This window comes from Sus scrofa, chromosome 4 (assembly GCF_000003025.6).
Source record: "Sus scrofa isolate TJ Tabasco breed Duroc chromosome 4, Sscrofa11.1, whole genome shotgun sequence".
Lineage (NCBI taxonomy): Eukaryota > Metazoa > Chordata > Mammalia > Artiodactyla > Suidae > Sus > Sus scrofa.
The window spans coordinates 61,126,135-61,143,845 of NC_010446.5; the positions used below are offsets into that span (position 1 = coordinate 61,126,135).

The 17,711-nt window shown below is 37.6% G+C and overlaps 1 protein-coding gene across 1 annotated transcript in view; it reads right to left on the bottom strand.

The window, feature by feature from the left end:
* The window catches only part of PI15 (peptidase inhibitor 15), a 28,380-nt gene extending 11,645 nt beyond the window's left edge, over positions 1–16,735 (bottom strand). Inside the window, exons 1-3 of the mRNA XM_001926809.5 lie at positions 16,535–16,735; positions 15,649–15,961; positions 97–215 (exon numbers count right to left, since the gene is read on the bottom strand). Of these exons, the coding sequence (XP_001926844.1) occupies positions 97–215; positions 15,649–15,921 (392 nt within the window). The 5' untranslated portion in view covers positions 15,922–15,961; positions 16,535–16,735. The remainder of the gene's footprint in view (positions 1–96; positions 216–15,648; positions 15,962–16,534) is intronic.

Below are 17,711 nucleotides of genomic sequence, written 5' to 3' on the forward strand. Positions count from 1 at the left end.
CTTGTAGATACGACTTGAAATCAGTGTCACTAACCCTTGGAGTCCATAAGCAATAAAGTTGTGCGGATAAACGGTATCAGTGAAATTGCTTCCTACCTTCCAGTTCGGACAGATAGATTTTGACCCAAAAATCTCAACAAGTAAGATGGTCCATGGTCCCAAATGCAAGTAGCTGCCCAAGCCTCTGCAGATTTTGCAAGGTTTTCATCCCAAACCTGTGAAAGGGGAGGGAGAAAGCCATCAGCTTTACTAGGTTTGTTAGTAACAAACAAAGAATAAAAGGAAAGAAATGATTTTCAATTCTGGCTCCTCACTAAAAGAAAGCAAATTTAGACCATTTTTATTCAAAGGTCTGCAATACAATTTGGTTATTCCTCAGAAATCTTTATTGTTTTTATAGTGCCATCTACACAAAGTTTAGACATCAGTTTTAGTAAAGGATAGGTTAACAAAGATACCGTATCTAGGCATCACTTGGAGACACTGCTTACTGACCATTGAAGTTTGAACCCACCAAAAGTCTATTGATTTCCCTGGAGTTTATTTACAGCAATTGATCTGCTGAATTTGAGCATCTGTAGTATTTATTTGAAATGATCCAAGTATTATAACCTACAAAAGTAGCAATGGAAGAAGAGGGTCACATGTGCACACTTAACAGTCTATGAAATGAGTAGTAAATATACAATTTATTGTCATTTTTTAGAAAAACTAAACACATAATATTTGTGCAGATTTTATGCAGCCAGCCTATATTTCGAGTTCTTGTCCCTCTGAATGGATAAGATGGTTTCCAATAACTTAGTTGTGTACACTTAAAATCTGATCTTGTCTTCTAAAAAGGAGGAAAAATTTAAGAAAATTTTGGGAGTTCCCATCGTAGCTCAGTGAAACGAATCTGACTAGCATCCATGAAGACACAGGTTTTGAACCCTGGCCTCGGTCAGTGGGTTAAGGATCCAGCATTGCTATGAGCTGTGGTGTAGGTCACAGATGTGGCTTAGATCCCACATTGCTGTAGCTGTGGCATAGGCCTGTGGCTAAAGCTCTGATTTGACCCCTAGCCTGGGAACCTCCATATGCCATGGGTGTGGCCACCCCCCCCAAACAAACAAACAAACAAACAAAAAGAAAAATCTGCATGAAGACAAAAACATTTACAGGATCTAGTAGAAGTTAGATATTATTTATGATTAAACTAGTTGATTCATAAAGATGGTTTAAAACACTGTCAAGCTAGTAGGTTTGCCCTGTTTCCCCACATGGTTTCCTTCCATTCTTTGTTGTTACCAGTCATTTAGTTGGTCAGCTCATAATTGATTGATTTATCTTTGGACTAAAATATTGACCATGAGCTACTCTGCATATAAATTTAGCATCTTTTCTGTGGAAACTACATAGTCTGATTAAGCCATGAGAGAGATCCAGAATTCAAACTGATGTCATTTAAATAGCTACAGGAGTGTGGCTCCAAGAGATAGGAGGGATCTGAAAAGAAGGCAGATCCTTATCATGTTCAGAGACCTTTAGAGCTTGGGCCAAAGAAATACAAAATTGAGTCAAAGGATGTTTTAGCATGGCAGAAAGTCACTGACTTTTGTAAGTAGACAGGAGAATGAGAGAATGATATGATATGTTCCAGCCTGAAGATGAGATTGTTTTCTCAGCCATTTTCTTAAGTTTTGGTACCTGTGACAGTGGCTGCCAGGATCCTGAAGCACACTAACATCCAAGGCCCCCTTTTTTAAACCCCCATCACCATCTCTAGACAATAAGAAGTGAAGTCAGAGTGGAAGGCAACTCTGAAAATTACTTGAAAATATATCACCAACATTGTTTCATAAGACATACTTTTTTTTATAGATAACATCTTTTAATTGGAACCATAAGAATTAAAGGAAAAATTGTTTAAAAGAATCATGTTTGAGGTGTTCAAAAGGATAAACATTTCTGGGTAAGAGAAACTACTATTTGATATTAATAATAGTGGTTAGGAGAATGTGGCAACAGATTATTAAAGCAACAGGTTAGTCTTGTAATTTCAACATAGAATATATCACTGAGTAATTATTTATATTTGTGATTTTATGTTAAAAATTGTAAGAAGCTCTTGTTATAGTTTTAAATAGTACTTCAAAATTTAGAACTTTAAAGAGTCACTATTTCTTAGGCTTTTAAGACATTTATATGTATTGATGTTATTTTCAGTAAACCAACTGAAATACTAAAAATGTCAAATATACTAAATCTATAAATGCAGCTTAAAGTTTAAATTAATTTATAAGTAATAACAAACATTAAACAAATGTGATTGTCAAAACCTGCTATATTAATGAGTAGAACAAAAAAAGTATAAATGAAGCTAAATTAATGGGGAACCTAAAATATTAATTTTGAAAATGAAAATGACCTCTTAAAAATATATTCTGGGAGTTACTGTTGTGGCTCAGCAGGTTAAGAACCCAACATAGTGTCCCTGAGGATGCAGGTTTGATTCCTGGCCTCACTCAGTTAAGGATAAGGCATTACTGAAAGCTACGGTGTAGGTTTCAGATGCGTCTCAGATCTGGTATTGCTGTGGCTGCGGAGTAGGCCGGCATCTGCAGCTCTGATTAGACCCCTAGCCCAGGAACTTCCATATGCTGCAGGTGCAGCTATAAAAAGAAAAAAATAAATATGTTCTGAACATGGAAACCATTTTCAAAGACAAAATACTAAAAAAAAAAAAAAAAATTCACACTTTGAGTTTTTGAAGACACGTTTCTAAATTCATTATCCTCATGGATGCTCTAATAGCAATGGAATTGGAAACAGTATGGCCTGTCCTATAAACACTTATTTTCTTGGACTTTTATGTGGTCACTCCTCACATATTTAGATGAAAAGTAAAGGCAGTTTAGACAAGTTTTTGGTTTTTAAAAATAACTCAGCTGGGGCTTTTTGTTCTTTTTCTGGGTTAGATTAGGAAAGGAGTACTGACTTACAGAAGTGAGAAAGAACCATTAAAAAGATATCAAGTGATGACAAATGAGGATAGCCAAAAGCTTTTTAAAAACACTTCATGGGCATGATTGTGGTTTTTTTTTTTGAAGTTGGTGAGTTAATTCCTATTAGGTGGGAAAGCTTGTGAAATGCCCATTAAAGGACACAGAGCCGAACATCTGAGACCTGGTGTTAAACCAGACAGGAGGAAGCAATGCGTTTTGTTAAGACTGGAGCAGGTGGGGTGGGGCAGAGGAAGAGAAAAGACTTCCACATAGGAAATCTGGGACACTGATTAGATTAATTAATGATCTTAAACTAATTCTACTTTATAAGAGAAGTAGTTAAAGGAATTGATTTTTAAAACTCCCTCAAGCCTCAAAAGTAACTACATAATATGGGACCACATTATATCAGAAAATATTCAAGTAGGATCCTAAGCATTGTTTCAATGTTTAAACAAAGGTAATGAGGACTTCCTTCAAGTAAGATGAGTACTATCTTTTGTGCAGGTGGGAACAGAAAATTTCTATAAAGAGATGATGTAAAGTACACATTTTTTGAGACCCTGAACTGGATCATTGCCAGGAGCATAAATTTCTTCAAAACAAAACAAAACAAAACAGAAAAGGCCCTCCCTTGACCCCTTTTCATCTTCATGCACTATTCATGCACCATTCCTCACCTTTTATAATGAAATATGTCAAGTGTTGTCTTAACGGAGAATTTTCAATTTCTCTCTTACAGTCTCTTTTGAACTCTTCCCCCCCCCCCCATTTCCTGGTCTCGGTCTTACTTGGTCTGTCAGCAGCTTTTAGAATGCCTGACCACTTACTCCTCCTGCACCCACTTCCATTCTTTGATTTCAACACCCTGCTCTTGTCTTGTTTTTCCCTGGTGGATGCCTTTCCATATGTTTGCAGATTCTTTCTCATCACCATTACCTCTACATGCTGGAGGGTTCCCAGGGCCCAGGCCATGTCTCTCTCTTTCTCTTCTCTATTTCATCTATATTCACAGCCTAGGTAATTGCATCCAGTCTCATGGATTGAAATACTGTTTATAAGCTAGGGGTATTATTCTACATTATATCTTTAGCTCTCTCCACCAAATTCCAGTCTAACTTATTCACCTACCCACTTTAAACCTCTACTTGACATGTCCGAAATTTATTTCCAATATTCACAACCCTAGCCCCACTCCCCACCCCCTAGCCAACTACTCCTACATCTTCCTCCCATCACAGAATGGCACTGCCCTTCTTCTTCTGGCTCAGGGATCACCAAGTCTGTCCCATTGCCTACTTATGTCTTATCTATGGCTCTTTCTCTGTTATAGTGGCAACATGGACCAGAAGGCCTGCAAAGCTGAACCTATTTACTATCTGGTCCTTTACAGAAAAAGTTTATCAACTGCCATTGTAGTTACTCAGGCCAAAAATCTAGTAGTCATCTTTACTCTTTCTTTGCTTAATAATCTTTATATGCTCTATCAGCAAATCTTGATCCTCCCATCAAAATCCTGTCTATCCAGAATATAACCACTAATCATCACTGTTATTGCTACCACCTTGACTGAAGACACTTTCCTGTGTTATCTGGATTATTGAAAAGAGATTGCTAGCTGATGGGGTGTTTCACACATAAAAAGCCATAGTATATAAATTAATGAAGACATGGATAAAAGAAAAAAATATTCAGAATTTGAAGTAAGAGCATTTAAACAGGCTTGGTAATTAGGAAATAAAGGAAAGACTATTTCAATACTTACAGAGCAAATTAAACATGATTACTAGATGGACTGGTTGATGGGCCTGTAATTTCTGAACTCTGATGTGAGGTAACGTCATCACCATTACACTTACCTACTTAAGTTATCTTCTCTCTTGATATGCATGGGTGGTGACAGGAAAGATTGACCCTGCAACTACCTTGGCCTCAAATCTTGCAACAAACTTACCAAATAGGGACTGCTGCTTTGTCTTCGATCATGGAAAATGCAAAAAATGCAAATTTCCAGATCAACCAATAGACTTCTAGGCAATTCACTCTCTAGGCAGCCAGTAATTGTTTATTGGGAGGCACTGGGTGGTATGAATTCAACAGTCAGCAAGGCTGCCATGGACTCTGCCTTACAGTTTATGAAAGAACTACCAAACAAATAAGGGAATAATTGCAAATGATAATACATTATATCAATTCATTAGTATGTAACAAATTATACATTATCCTTATATAATGTATGTAATATACAAAGACACTTCCAAAAGAATCATGTGCTACGTAAAAGTATGCTTCTTTAGAAGTATGCTTAGTTGGAGTTTCTGTTGTGGCTCAGTGGGTTAGGAGCCTGAAGTAGTATCCTTGAGGGTGCAGGTTCGATCCCTGGCTTTGCTCAGTGGGCTAAGGATCTGGTGTTAACAAAGGCTGCTGTGTAGGTTGCAGATGCAGCTTGGATCCCTCACTACTGTGGCTGTGGCATCACCTGCAGCTCTGTCTGATTCAACCGCTAGCCCAGGAACTTCCTTATGCGACAGGTGTGACCCTAAAAAGACAAAAAAAAAAAAAAAAAAGTATCCTTAGTTAATTGAGTATATTCCCAAGTTTTCCACCCTGCAGACATCTGCAGCTCATCCACAGTGATCACAAGATGTTTTGTGAAAATGGATGCTGAATTAATATTCAAGTGAAATTTTGTGATAATGTAGACACAATCACTGGAATAATTCTTTTGGTTTAATACATTAATTATTTTAGCATATTGTTGCTTGCTAAATAAGTGTATATTTTAGCCACAAAATTATTTCCTTAGTTCAGTTTGTGTCCTGAATCATTCTCTATGATATTCTTTAGGCAAATGTTAGTTTTCCCCTGAGAAATCATCAGGATTTTCAGGGGAACTTTTTTAAGAAGACAGATGCCCAGCCCAATCCTGGACCTAGTGAATCAAAATGTCATGGTTAGAGACCTTGAATGTGTGCTTACCAAGTGGTTCTGTGCTCTTCTGGTTGGAAATAATTGCCTAAAGCTCATTTGGTGGAGTGTCATTCTGACTGCAGAGGATGTGGGGACTTGCCTCCCTTTTCCCACCCTTACCCACCCCCCTGATGTGTGTGCACGTGCACACACACACACACACACACTCTCTCTCTCTCTCTCTCACACCACATAAAAGGCTTAGGAAGAAGGGAGCATTTCTGAAAGTTAATTTTCACTTATAAGCACTTACATCATTACTTTTCTCTCAGCTCTGGGATTTTGATCCAAGGTTTGATAAAAATGAAAGATAGCATTTCATCAGGAAATCATCTGGCTGTCACAGACCCTGGATGCTAAACTCTCTGAGGATGTTTGTTCTGTGTATTTGTGGAAGACAAAATTATGAGTGAGAGACGTAAGGAAACCATTCTGTATGTTGCTCTGCCAATAAGACAACATCCTTCATTCTGAAAGTGACAGTTCCAGGTAAGGGAACATATAGTCTGTGGCTACATGGATTTGAATACAGAGAGGACAGATGGGGTTCACCACAGGGCATATTCAGGGAACTCTAAGTGGCTTTATTAACTGAGATAGCAGAGGTAACGTGTACCTGACTTTCTGAGAATCCAAACTCTTGAGGAAAGAAAAATAGATAAAAATGTTTTAAAGTAAGGGAATCCCTTTGCATTGTAATAATACTGAATCTGTATTTAAAACGCACATTTGACCTGTGAGAACCTTAGTTTATGAGAATATGACTCCACAGAAGCATGTACGTACCTAATCTGCCAACCTAACCCAAGGATGCAGCCGCAGAAGTAGAACAAATGGAGACAAATCTGTCACCACTATAGTGCACATCAGTTCCAGGTGCCTCACTATTAGAAGAGCTCACTCAAACTGAAATCCAACCAAAGTCAGCAGTCTGGTGAAAGGCATTCCTTGCTCAGAGCCTCTCTGCTTACAGATCCCAAAATGACCTAACTGGCACCTTTTCTGCTCTGTGTATCACATAAGCGACGGCAGAGAAAATAATTTGATTTTCCATTTCCTTAGTGGCATAACTTCCTACCTTTACCAGGATTTTCAGAAAGCAAATATCTTTGTGACACCTTCCTTACATTGGCCACACACTGTGCCAGAGGTGATGTGTACAGGTGTTTAACACCAAAGGGCTGGAGGTGTAGAAAGAAATGGCTGACCGGTGGGGCAAGGGGCTGAGGCATAGATGCTCTCAGCCTTCTAATACTTGAGACACGATCATAAAACAGAGTTTTCCTATGTGGTTGCCAAAGTTATAAAGAGTATAGGAAGCAAGATTTCATTTCACATGAAGAAATACTTTCTAATGTTCAGTGACATTCTCAGATAACATGCATGTAGAGAAATTCCCTGGCCAATGGGCTCCAGCAGGAGACGAACACTGGAAGGGGAGTGTGTATTGCATGGCCTTTCAAAACGTGGACTTTGTTGTCAGAGAGAACTGTACTTTCATCATTTTGATTTACTTGCTCTGTGACCTTGGGGAAGCTACATATGCTTTCCAAACTTCAATTTTCCAGTCCCTAAATAAGGAAAATTATCCCCATCTCACAAGGCTGTTGTGAAGCTTAGGCCAGATAATGACTGAAGAGATTTCACACAGCTGTAGCAGGGCGGGGTGTACTCAGTGGTAGGTGTTATTATTATTATTGAAGGATCAGGCAGTGGGAGAGTGGTGGTATCTGTGAACTGGAAAGCTGCCTGAAATGGGAAGCCATGTGAAGTGCACATTTGGTCACCTTATCTGGCAGCCTGAAGCTTAAGTGACATCAAGCTTTAATCTCAGTTTAGCAAGTGATCAGATAAAGTGAAAACAGATAAACCCTGAAGCAACTAACTAATCAGAAACAGAATTGTGTACAGACAATAAGGACCTTGCTTCCAGGGAAAATAACATCAGACAGTGGGAGATAAAAATTAGACAACATTTCAGAAGTTTTAATAGGTTTTAATTCCCCTCCTTAAATCCCTCTTTGACCTATGTTTTAGCTTTAAATTTGAAGACCATTTGTTGATGGATTCTGGCAATAGTCCTCCTTTCCAGGGAAATTAATTTCCATCAGCTATCATTTAATACTGGAGTTATATGCAAGGAGGACATTTTCACTTGTGGTTAATTTTTTTTCACTGACTTAGTGCTACAAAAATCTAAGAACTGACTTCTTGATTGTTAAACTACTTTGTGATACACGTGCAAACCCCATATCTTGCCATTGTCCACTTAGGAGAATGCAAATGCCTTTCCACCTACCCACTGCTTTGCTGAAAACATGATCTCACTGGAATGCAGAGGCAGATTTAGTAGAATGTTCACATTTAATGAAATTATAAAATATGAATTTGATGCACTTTTGTAAGAGAAAAAAAAAAAAAAAAAACCTGTGCCCTTAAGCAGCATTTTTGGATGATTTCAGTTTGGAGTATGTGATGTGAAATTTTAAGAGTCATGAAAAGTTTAGTCTGTATACACAACTTTTGGTGCATTCTTTCATATTTGTGTCAAAAAAATGCTTGGTACCTGATTTTAAACACTATGGATAACATAAACTGAAAACATTCACATCCCATCTCTCCAAACCTCAGTCCACAATGTATTATATGCCAAACATTTCTCTTGACCACTTTTTAAGCTGTTAGTCTTCATCTTCCCTGCCTTCCTCCCATGCCATTCTTCAGATAGTCTCATAGACAATTAGACATCTCAAGTTTGTAACTATTTCATGGCCATTGACTGACTATTAAATGGTTTTCTGACATACTAAATTCAGGACATCAACCAGACTACTCAACTTCTATTTTCTCTATTTTTTTAATGAGTTTTCAAAAAAACTTAGCCAGAATATGTCAGAAAGATTAGATGGGCCTGGTGCTACCTAGGCCCCTGAAAAAGATTTGGATTATGTTGATTTAAGTCTCAGCACTTATTCTAAAAAAAAAAGAAAGAAACTTTCTTGCAAAAGTTCTTGAGTAGATTCCCAGACATAAAATCATCCATCCATGCTGTCTCCATGACACTGCCCTACCCCTGTTATGCAAAGTGGTCCCTTCTAATCACCGAAGCATATTCCCATCCAAAATTCTTTGTATTGAAAGAATGTTCCCTCCTACACACTAGCTACTTTTTAAAACCTTCATAGATGTGTACCCTGGATAATAAACCTTCAGCTACTTAATGACTACCAGAAACTTGCACTTTATTTTGTGTTCTACAACGCAGAGAAACCCAATTGTCCTTGTCAAAAATGGATGCATTCTCCTTGGCTGCTCCATCATGTAAATCTTCATGCTACTTCCTCATATCAATCACTCACTCCTACTGATTTGATCCCCAAATTCATTTTGCTACATCCGTATGACCCTGAACTTTATTGAGGCTTTAATGATCTCTCACCCAGATGATTATAACTGTCTCTTGACTGTGCTGTTACTTCTGTCTCTCTCTAATCTCTTTCTCAACCTGTAGCCAGAATGACCTTCCTGAAAGGCAAATTAATTACATAACTTCCCTACTTAAAACCTTCAGCCACTTCCCTTGATCTTAGAATAACACTCAGACAAATTTCTGCTTGCCTTCCCAGCCTCGTCAAACATTACGTTTTCTTTTATACACTATATCCAAGCCATGCTGAATTTCATCCATACCTTCAATGTACCATACACCTTAGAACACCCTTCCACACCTACTACACTCTTTCCAACTCCTGCCTGTATGACTTTTATTTATTTTTCACCTTTAATATTTGAATTCACTTTCTTTTTGGAAGCCTTTCCTGCCTGTCTAACCCTAGTCCAAGTCTAGGCTAGGTATGCCACCATGTAACCCCAAGGCACCCTGTATTTATCCTGCATTAACACTCAGCTTAGCTATCCTGCTTTGCCCACTTAATTGTCTGAATACAGTACTTCTGATAAAGAAGTGTCTCTAGGAATTCTCTGGTGACTCAGTGGGTTAAGGATCCAGCCTTGTCACTGCTATGGCTCTGGTTGCTTCTGTGACAGAGGTTTGATCCCAGGCTTGAGAACTTCCATATGCTGCAAGTGTGGCAAAAAAAAAAAAAAAGAAAGAAAGAAATAAAGTCTTTTTCTCCCCACTGAATCCCTTAGCACTGTGCCAGGCACATGCATAAATATTATGGAATGAGTAATTGAATATTGAGTGGCTCCTCCCCCCTAGAGCACCATAGTCACAGGCTCAGCATGGAATTCCCAGTAAAAGTTAAAGGTCTTCATTCAGTTGTTCCTCAGATTTTTACTGAGTGTTCTCTGTGGGATAGGTATGATGCTAGAATCTAGAAACAGTCAGCAGGAGTATAATGAAATTATTTTCTGTGCCATTGCATGTGGTCAAATACCATTTGCCACCAAAAAGGGCAGTATTGAATACGAGGAAATATGGTCATCATACATGTAGCCTCCGTGTGATTCACGGCTCTCCCTTCTACCAGCTCACAGGGAGGTATTGGAGCACATCATGGTAACGTTCTTACATGGGCACTTAGAGTTTGTATTTGCAATGATCACAAACAAAAACTTCCTGCTTTCAGCTGGCTCCACAGTTGTGAGAGCTGAACATTCATATATAAGCAATACTAAGTAAGTACTACTACACAGTGTGCACCTTGGAAGAGAATTTCTATGAAATGTGCCCGGTCTCCATTTGAAGCCAAGACACCAAAAGGTTCTACATTCAGAAAACAGGAATGTGGAGTTCCAAATGTGCTGGAGAAAAACTGTTCCTATCAGCAGTCTTTCTCAGTTCCCTGCTGGCTGGCAGTATTTTCCAGGGCCTTTCTAGTGGCCATTAAAGTATTCATTGAAAACAATTTGGGTTAGACACATCAAATTTCTCATGTTTATAACGAGAAAATTGAGTTATCCTTCTCAAATGAGAAGAAAGTGCCATCTGGGACAATCTATGGTTTCTTTTTTCTTTTTTTTTTTTTTAATGGTAAAGGTAGGCATCATAACTGTTTAGTCAACTATTGAATAAAGAAAATCAATAGTGGTTTACATTATCTACATTCTCTTCCATGCGAAGCCCAAATACATGAAATCCAAGTTTTTCATTATTCTCAAGTCATAAATTATTGTAGGTAATTCTTTATTGTCTATTTCCAAAGGAAGATTAATCATTCTCCATTCATCCAAGTTATGCTTACTACCTGCTGTGACTTAGTAACTAGTATTTTTCTCTTTTCCATAAAAGTATAGGAAGACTTATTCCCTTAGTTTTGCCAATAATATTTGCAGGTACAAACAAATGAATAGGCCCCATGATCAATATAGCAATTTTGGCTTCTTGAAATTATGTTACACTTTTTTTTTTCTGTTTTAAGTCGTTTAGTTCATATCTGTCATTATCTTCATGTTGTCCCTCACATGCCTTTCCACCATTCTCTATCATCTGTGAAGCTGCTGTCACATGTGCTCATGAATAACTTCCATTAGCTGTTCACATCTGTCACAGTGTGAAGGTGTAGGTGTCTGGACACCTCCTGTATCTTTACCCAAAGGAATTGTACTACCGATTCAGTGGTTGCTACTTCTTGGGTCACCTTCACTGCCAGTCTAAACTCCATCAGTTGCCAGTGCCATCTTTCTAAAATGTACCTCTGACCCTGCTCTAAAATCTCCTTGGCTTCCCTAAGTGCTTTTGTATTAAGCGATCCTCAGTCTTTTCTCAGAATCCTCAAAAACATGGCTAACTTGCTGTGCTTTTTCTCTTCTGGTGATTTTGCCCATGCATTGTTTACCTACTGTTACAGTCAGTCCTGCCCCTTCCTGAGCATCTATCTCAAATATCCCTCCTCCAAGGAGTCTTCCATGATTCTTTCAACTGGAGATTTTTGCTTCCTTCTGTGCTATTTATCTGTACTCTTCTTCTTTTTTTTTTTGTTTTGTTTTTTTTTGTTTTTTTGTTTTTGCATCAGTCCTAAGCAGCAGTGTCTTATATTGAATTATGTGGTTTTTTTTCCCCTGCTTGTTTTCCCTGGTTTGTTTACACTTTAGACACAAAGATTTCTGTTGTCTTTGGCTCTCATCCTCTCACAGAAGGGCTTCAAGTTTTTTTTTTTTTTTTAATGAATTTATTCAATTGACTTGAATTCAGGGAATATCCTACAAATTTTACTCCATGTTTGCATCTTTCAATTTCATTCTTTTAGAGATGATTCTTATTCTAAGAAACTAATGCGGTTTGTGGTTTAGAGTCATGGTTGAAGTTGCCCTTAGGAAGAATGAAAAACAGCTGGTGAGCAAGGAGCTTTGGAAATTTGTCAGTAAACTAATTGTAGAACAGAAGCCAAGAGTAAAGAGGTTTGACCTGCAAACACTATAACATGAATGTCAACACTTTGCTGTTCAAAGTGTGTCCACTTAATTTAATCAAGCACACATGAACATCACCAAGTATTTAAAGAAGATAAAATCACTTAAGGGGCTTTTAAAAAGAATTCTGAAAAACTTTTGTATTTTAGGTGCAGCAGATACAATATTATTATAAATAGAAAATTTTAAATATGAATATCAAAATTGATTCAACTTTTAAACATATAGCAATTCATAGGGATTTTAACTAAATTGACCAATAATGGTTGAATATTGTCTACATGAAAGACATTTTCCCAAAAAATAGATATATAAAGGTGACTAAACTGGTATAAAGGTAGGAGGTTTGCAAGAAATGTATCAATAACTATAATTTGAGTCTGATTTTAATGAGAGCAGAATGATAGACTGGTTATAATGCAAAGTTTTTCTGAGTCTGCATGGAGGATGCAATGAATCACTTCAGTGGGTCAGTTTACTCATAGAGACTTAGGATTTCACTAAATTGGGTACATTTCCTCTGATCTCAGGGACTTTGCTCATGCTCTTTCCTCTGTCTGGAATGGTCTTTCCTCATCTATTGTCATGGCTCTCTTCCTCACTCCCTCCAGGACACTCTCAGGGAGCTCTTCCCTGACCACACTATTAAATGTCCCAAACTCAACCTGTTTTATTTTTCTTCATAATATTATCACTTTCTTACCACAATTGATTGATTTATCTTGTTTATTGTCTGATTCCCCTGGGGGAGGCAAGGATTATCTATTTTATTCACAAGTATATCCCGGGTGCTTAGAATTGTGCCCAACATATAGTAAATGCTCAATAAATGTTAAGTGAATAAATACATGTGTGAATGAACTATATGCAGTATTTATGTGATAATTTGAAACAGTATTATTTTACTTTACAGAGATTACTGCTTTGACTCCTTTTCTCATTAACTTTACTAAGTGAAGGAGGATTTATAAAGCCTTTACTATACAACCAGTACTGTATTTGGTTCTTATAAAATAAATAACATGTCCCATATTTGAAAAGCAAATCATAAGAGAGGAATGACAAAAAAAGAATATGAATACTATATGACTTTAGCTGACCCTGTAAAGAAGGAAACAGAGATATCCTGACATCTCTAACAGTTGCCCCCAATGTAATATTTGTTAGATAGAGCAAATGAAAAGATGCTCCCCAATACAAGCTTGGTCTTTGAAATGACACAGACCTAAATTTTAACTCCAGTGATACCATTCATTATCCAGACCACCTTGGCCTCATCGTTAACTTCTCTGGGTCTAAGTGATTTCATTTGTAAAATGAAGATTACAGTCTTAACCTCATAGGGAGTCTGTGAGCTATCAAATGAGATCATCTGTGGAAACAATTAGCCAAGTACTTGGCACACAGAAGCAATTTAATAAATGCATGTGGAATGAATTAATTCTTGATCGGGGGGGAGATATAACCAGAAAAATATGGCTTTTTAAAAACCCACTTCTACTGTATATGATCCCTCTTCCCTCATATTATTAAAATAGTGACTGCACGAGATATTTATTACTTATTATATAAATCATTGTTCCCATTTCACGGAGAAGGAAGTTGAGTCTTATGCATATTAGGTAACTTGCACAAGGCCACAGAGTAAGCAGCAGAGTTAGGATTTCAACCCAGGTGAACGCCTTTCCAAAGCTAGTTCATTGGTCTTGATCCTCACCTTAGTCTACACAGCGATGTGATCGATGTGATCACCACCAAGAAGTATTCCCTAAATCCGAAGTCTTGATAGCACACCCTTTTGAGCTCCCATAGAATCGTAGGCATATTTCTCTCATAATTGATGTTTGAAAACATCTTTCTCGCCTTTCTATATCTGTACATCACCTTCTAAAAACACCTGTTCAGTCTAACAGTTCTTATTTTTAGATCTTGAGTGCATTTTCACTGCGCACCTTTCACAATAAGTTCCCAGAAACTCATAAAAGATAATGTTTATTGAACATTATTTTTCCATAGTCTCTAATTGTTCTATCCTTCCACTCATGCATTCCTCATAACAACTCTCTGTGTCAGATACTAACTTTGTCTCTCATATTAGAGACAATGGAAACAAAACACAGGTAATGAATTCATTCAACTAATGTTCCAGAACTGGGATTTGAACCCAAGCATTTGGATTCCAGAGTCCAAATGCTTAATCATGAGATTATATTGCCCTTCAGACACCAGGGCTGAGGAAATCTTCTCTTCCTCTTTCATTAAAAAAATCCTAGAAAACTGCGTCTTCATAGAGTCTAAACTGACCTTCTGTGAACCATGACTCTCTTACATTTGGCAAGACTTTATTTTTCTTGTAACACTGATATCTACCATTAGTCAAACTTTAAGAGCTTATTTAAATAAATAGATAAATTTAGAACCTGATAGAAACGCCCAAATTTTAGGTCAGCACTTATAAATAGTTGTTGGTGTTACCTCTACCCTCACCCCAACTGAGAAAATACCATGTCGGTGGTCTTCCTCGCCTTAAACAGGCTCCAAGCTGTGCTCTTGGAAGGTGCTGTAAGTTAAACCATGACTTCACATAAATTCAAAACCAAAACCAAAATTTTTAAAGACACCTATCCTTTTAATACCACATTTTCTTTAAACTTTCTAAGTGAAATGATTTAAACACAGAGAACCTATTTTTCATTTTTAAGAGAGAGCAAAGAATGTATTCATGGCAAGTTGGAACAGCTTGCAAATGTGCTGGCTTCACTGTTATCTGAACGACAAAGCATTAAATCACAAGGAGGAGAAAGTCAGCATGTTCTCTGAGAGTACAAATAGATTCAAATAGATTTGTGTCAGGAAGAGCTTTGTCCAAGAAAGAGAAGAGACACCTACCCAGAGAGTAAATTATGTGCATGAAACCTATAATTAAAAAAATATTTTAAAGAAATATTTTAGCTGATAAATATGACTATTAGATAAGCAAAGCACAGAAAAAGTTCCATGTGATTTTTTTTTTTTAAGTTAACTTTCCAAATAGGATCAGTCAACACCCCCCACTATTTATCTGTTTCTTATATAAAGCCTGATTTATCCATGGTTATGGGACTCTGATAAAAAAATTAGAACCCTTCCCTCCGTTTTCATCCTATGATGGAACAATACTTTTTAAGTTTACCAGACAGTTAAGAACCTTCTCATAAGTTAAATGGTGTAAAAAGCCCTATATCCCTTAACATATAAACACTCTTTGGAGTTTTCTAACCTACAATTTAAATAACGCATCCTCACCCAGACGTCAAAGAAAACAAATTTCTCTTACCATATATTCCATGTTTGCTGCTGGTGGGAACACTTTGCCCCGAACTTGATTATGATAATCAAGAATGGCGATCATGTCATTCTGCGAAATGTAGCGCTTCCGCCTCACTTTGGGGATATCCGCAGAATCTAGTTGTGCTCTTAGAGCTGCTTCAATATCAGTGAAATTATTGGTTGGCGGGGATGAGTCAGTGGAATTGAGTAAGACGACGGCACTTGCTTCACAGAGAAGGGAGAACAGGAGTGCACTGCTGACGGCAGAGATTGCTATCATTTTGAGGGGCGGAGGGGAGAGGCCACCGGGTTTACCTTGCCTTAAAGCAGAAAGGTAGAGTTAGGGTCTATGAAGGGGAAAAAAATGAGGGCCAGAGGGTGTGAATGCACAAAATCATTGCTTGATTTGCCTTGCTTAAAAAAAAAAAAAAAAAAAAAAAAAAATCCAAGCGAATGCTGAACTCAAGCCTAGGAGACAATTTGTAGGGGTCTCTCTATATTTTACTTGGCGTTATGAGGTAGATCCCTAAGAGGAACTTCCTGTAATAGCTAGAGAAAAATAAACAGCATGACTACTAACCCTAAAATGAATGTGAGCCATTTACCTCAAATGCCTGAACAGCAGAATGCATTACTGCATATTTATTTTCAGAGGGAAATCTTTAGGAATTGAAATCTATCATGAGAGTGAAAAGAAAAAAAAATGCATCCCAGGTAATAAGAGAGAATGTGCTGATAATGTCCCCCAGACATATATGGACACCAAGTGATAGAACAGATACAAAAACTTATAATCCAATCCCATTTCTAAAAAAAAGAAAAATAAGAATTAAAATGTGAGCTACTTTAAAAGCAATGCATGCAAAATAAACTTGTTGAGCTAAATAGCTTACCTCTGCACAATGCCAAAATGAATATAGTATTCTTCCAAAAATTTAAAGTTCTCTGCTAGGTTGTAGCATGAACACTTGTAAGAGAGGAGTGTGTCTTATTACAAACTCTCAGAGAGCAAAACTCTGCAAGGTTTGAGTGCTGCTGGCTACAGGAACAGCTAACAGCTTTTATATGTCACAGTCTGCAACGTCCAGAAAGGGCAGTCTTTCTTAGGGTCTCTCCTAGCCAAAATCAAAGGGGAGGGGTTTGGATAGAAAAAACAGTGATTGGGTGGCAACCTTTTAATGTGGGTGGTGAGGAAATTGAGTCACACCCACAGCTTACAAAGAACAAACCATAAAAGACAAACCCTTTTTTTTTCCCCCCTCTGGGCTTCCACCTTTCTGTGAGTGGTTAATTTTTCTCATTTAATGCTTTCTAGTTCCTAGTTCCCAAAGGAGGAAAAAAAAAGATACTGTGAGTTCTTGAAAACACAGAAGACTGAGTAACAAGCAGTACATTTTTTTACGACAGCAAATGACATGGGAGCTGAAAAGAGCAAGCTGATATTAAATCAAAAGATCAGCTCACATAGTTAATCTGGGTGGCCACAAATATGATTCAAAAGGGATGCCAGGCAAGTCAGTAGTAGCCAAACTATAGCATATGATATTAGGATAATAGATGCTCAAGTGGTTGTACTTTCTGTCTCCATGTGGCTTTTATTCCTCAAATTTATGTATTTAGTCTCTCTCTTTCTCTTGTTTCACTCTCTCTTTTTCTTTCTCTACAGACTGAAGCAGCAAATTATTTGCCTTTTACCTGCCTTGTATAGATGCAAATAGAGAAGCTTATGACAAATGACAGCAGCCAAGATAACATCTGTTTCAGGTTTAGAAGCATATAGTTGAAATTTTAAGCCGAGAGTAGCTCAGCTTCTTAGGAAGCATATTGGAGGGCACAGCTCAGAGGCCATGAAGAATTTAACAGCAGCGGTAGCTGCTGCCAACAGTCAGAAATGCCTTCTTAGAAAGATGCCATTGGAGCAAAATCTGTGTCTGGCAAGATAGGAGCCAAGAAAGTGAATATTAGGGCAATTTATAATAGAAGGACCCTTAAAAACCCTGTGTCATCATAACATTAGCTGAATGTGGACTGTTCACAGTCCATGGCAACAGGAATCTCAGAAGCTACGCA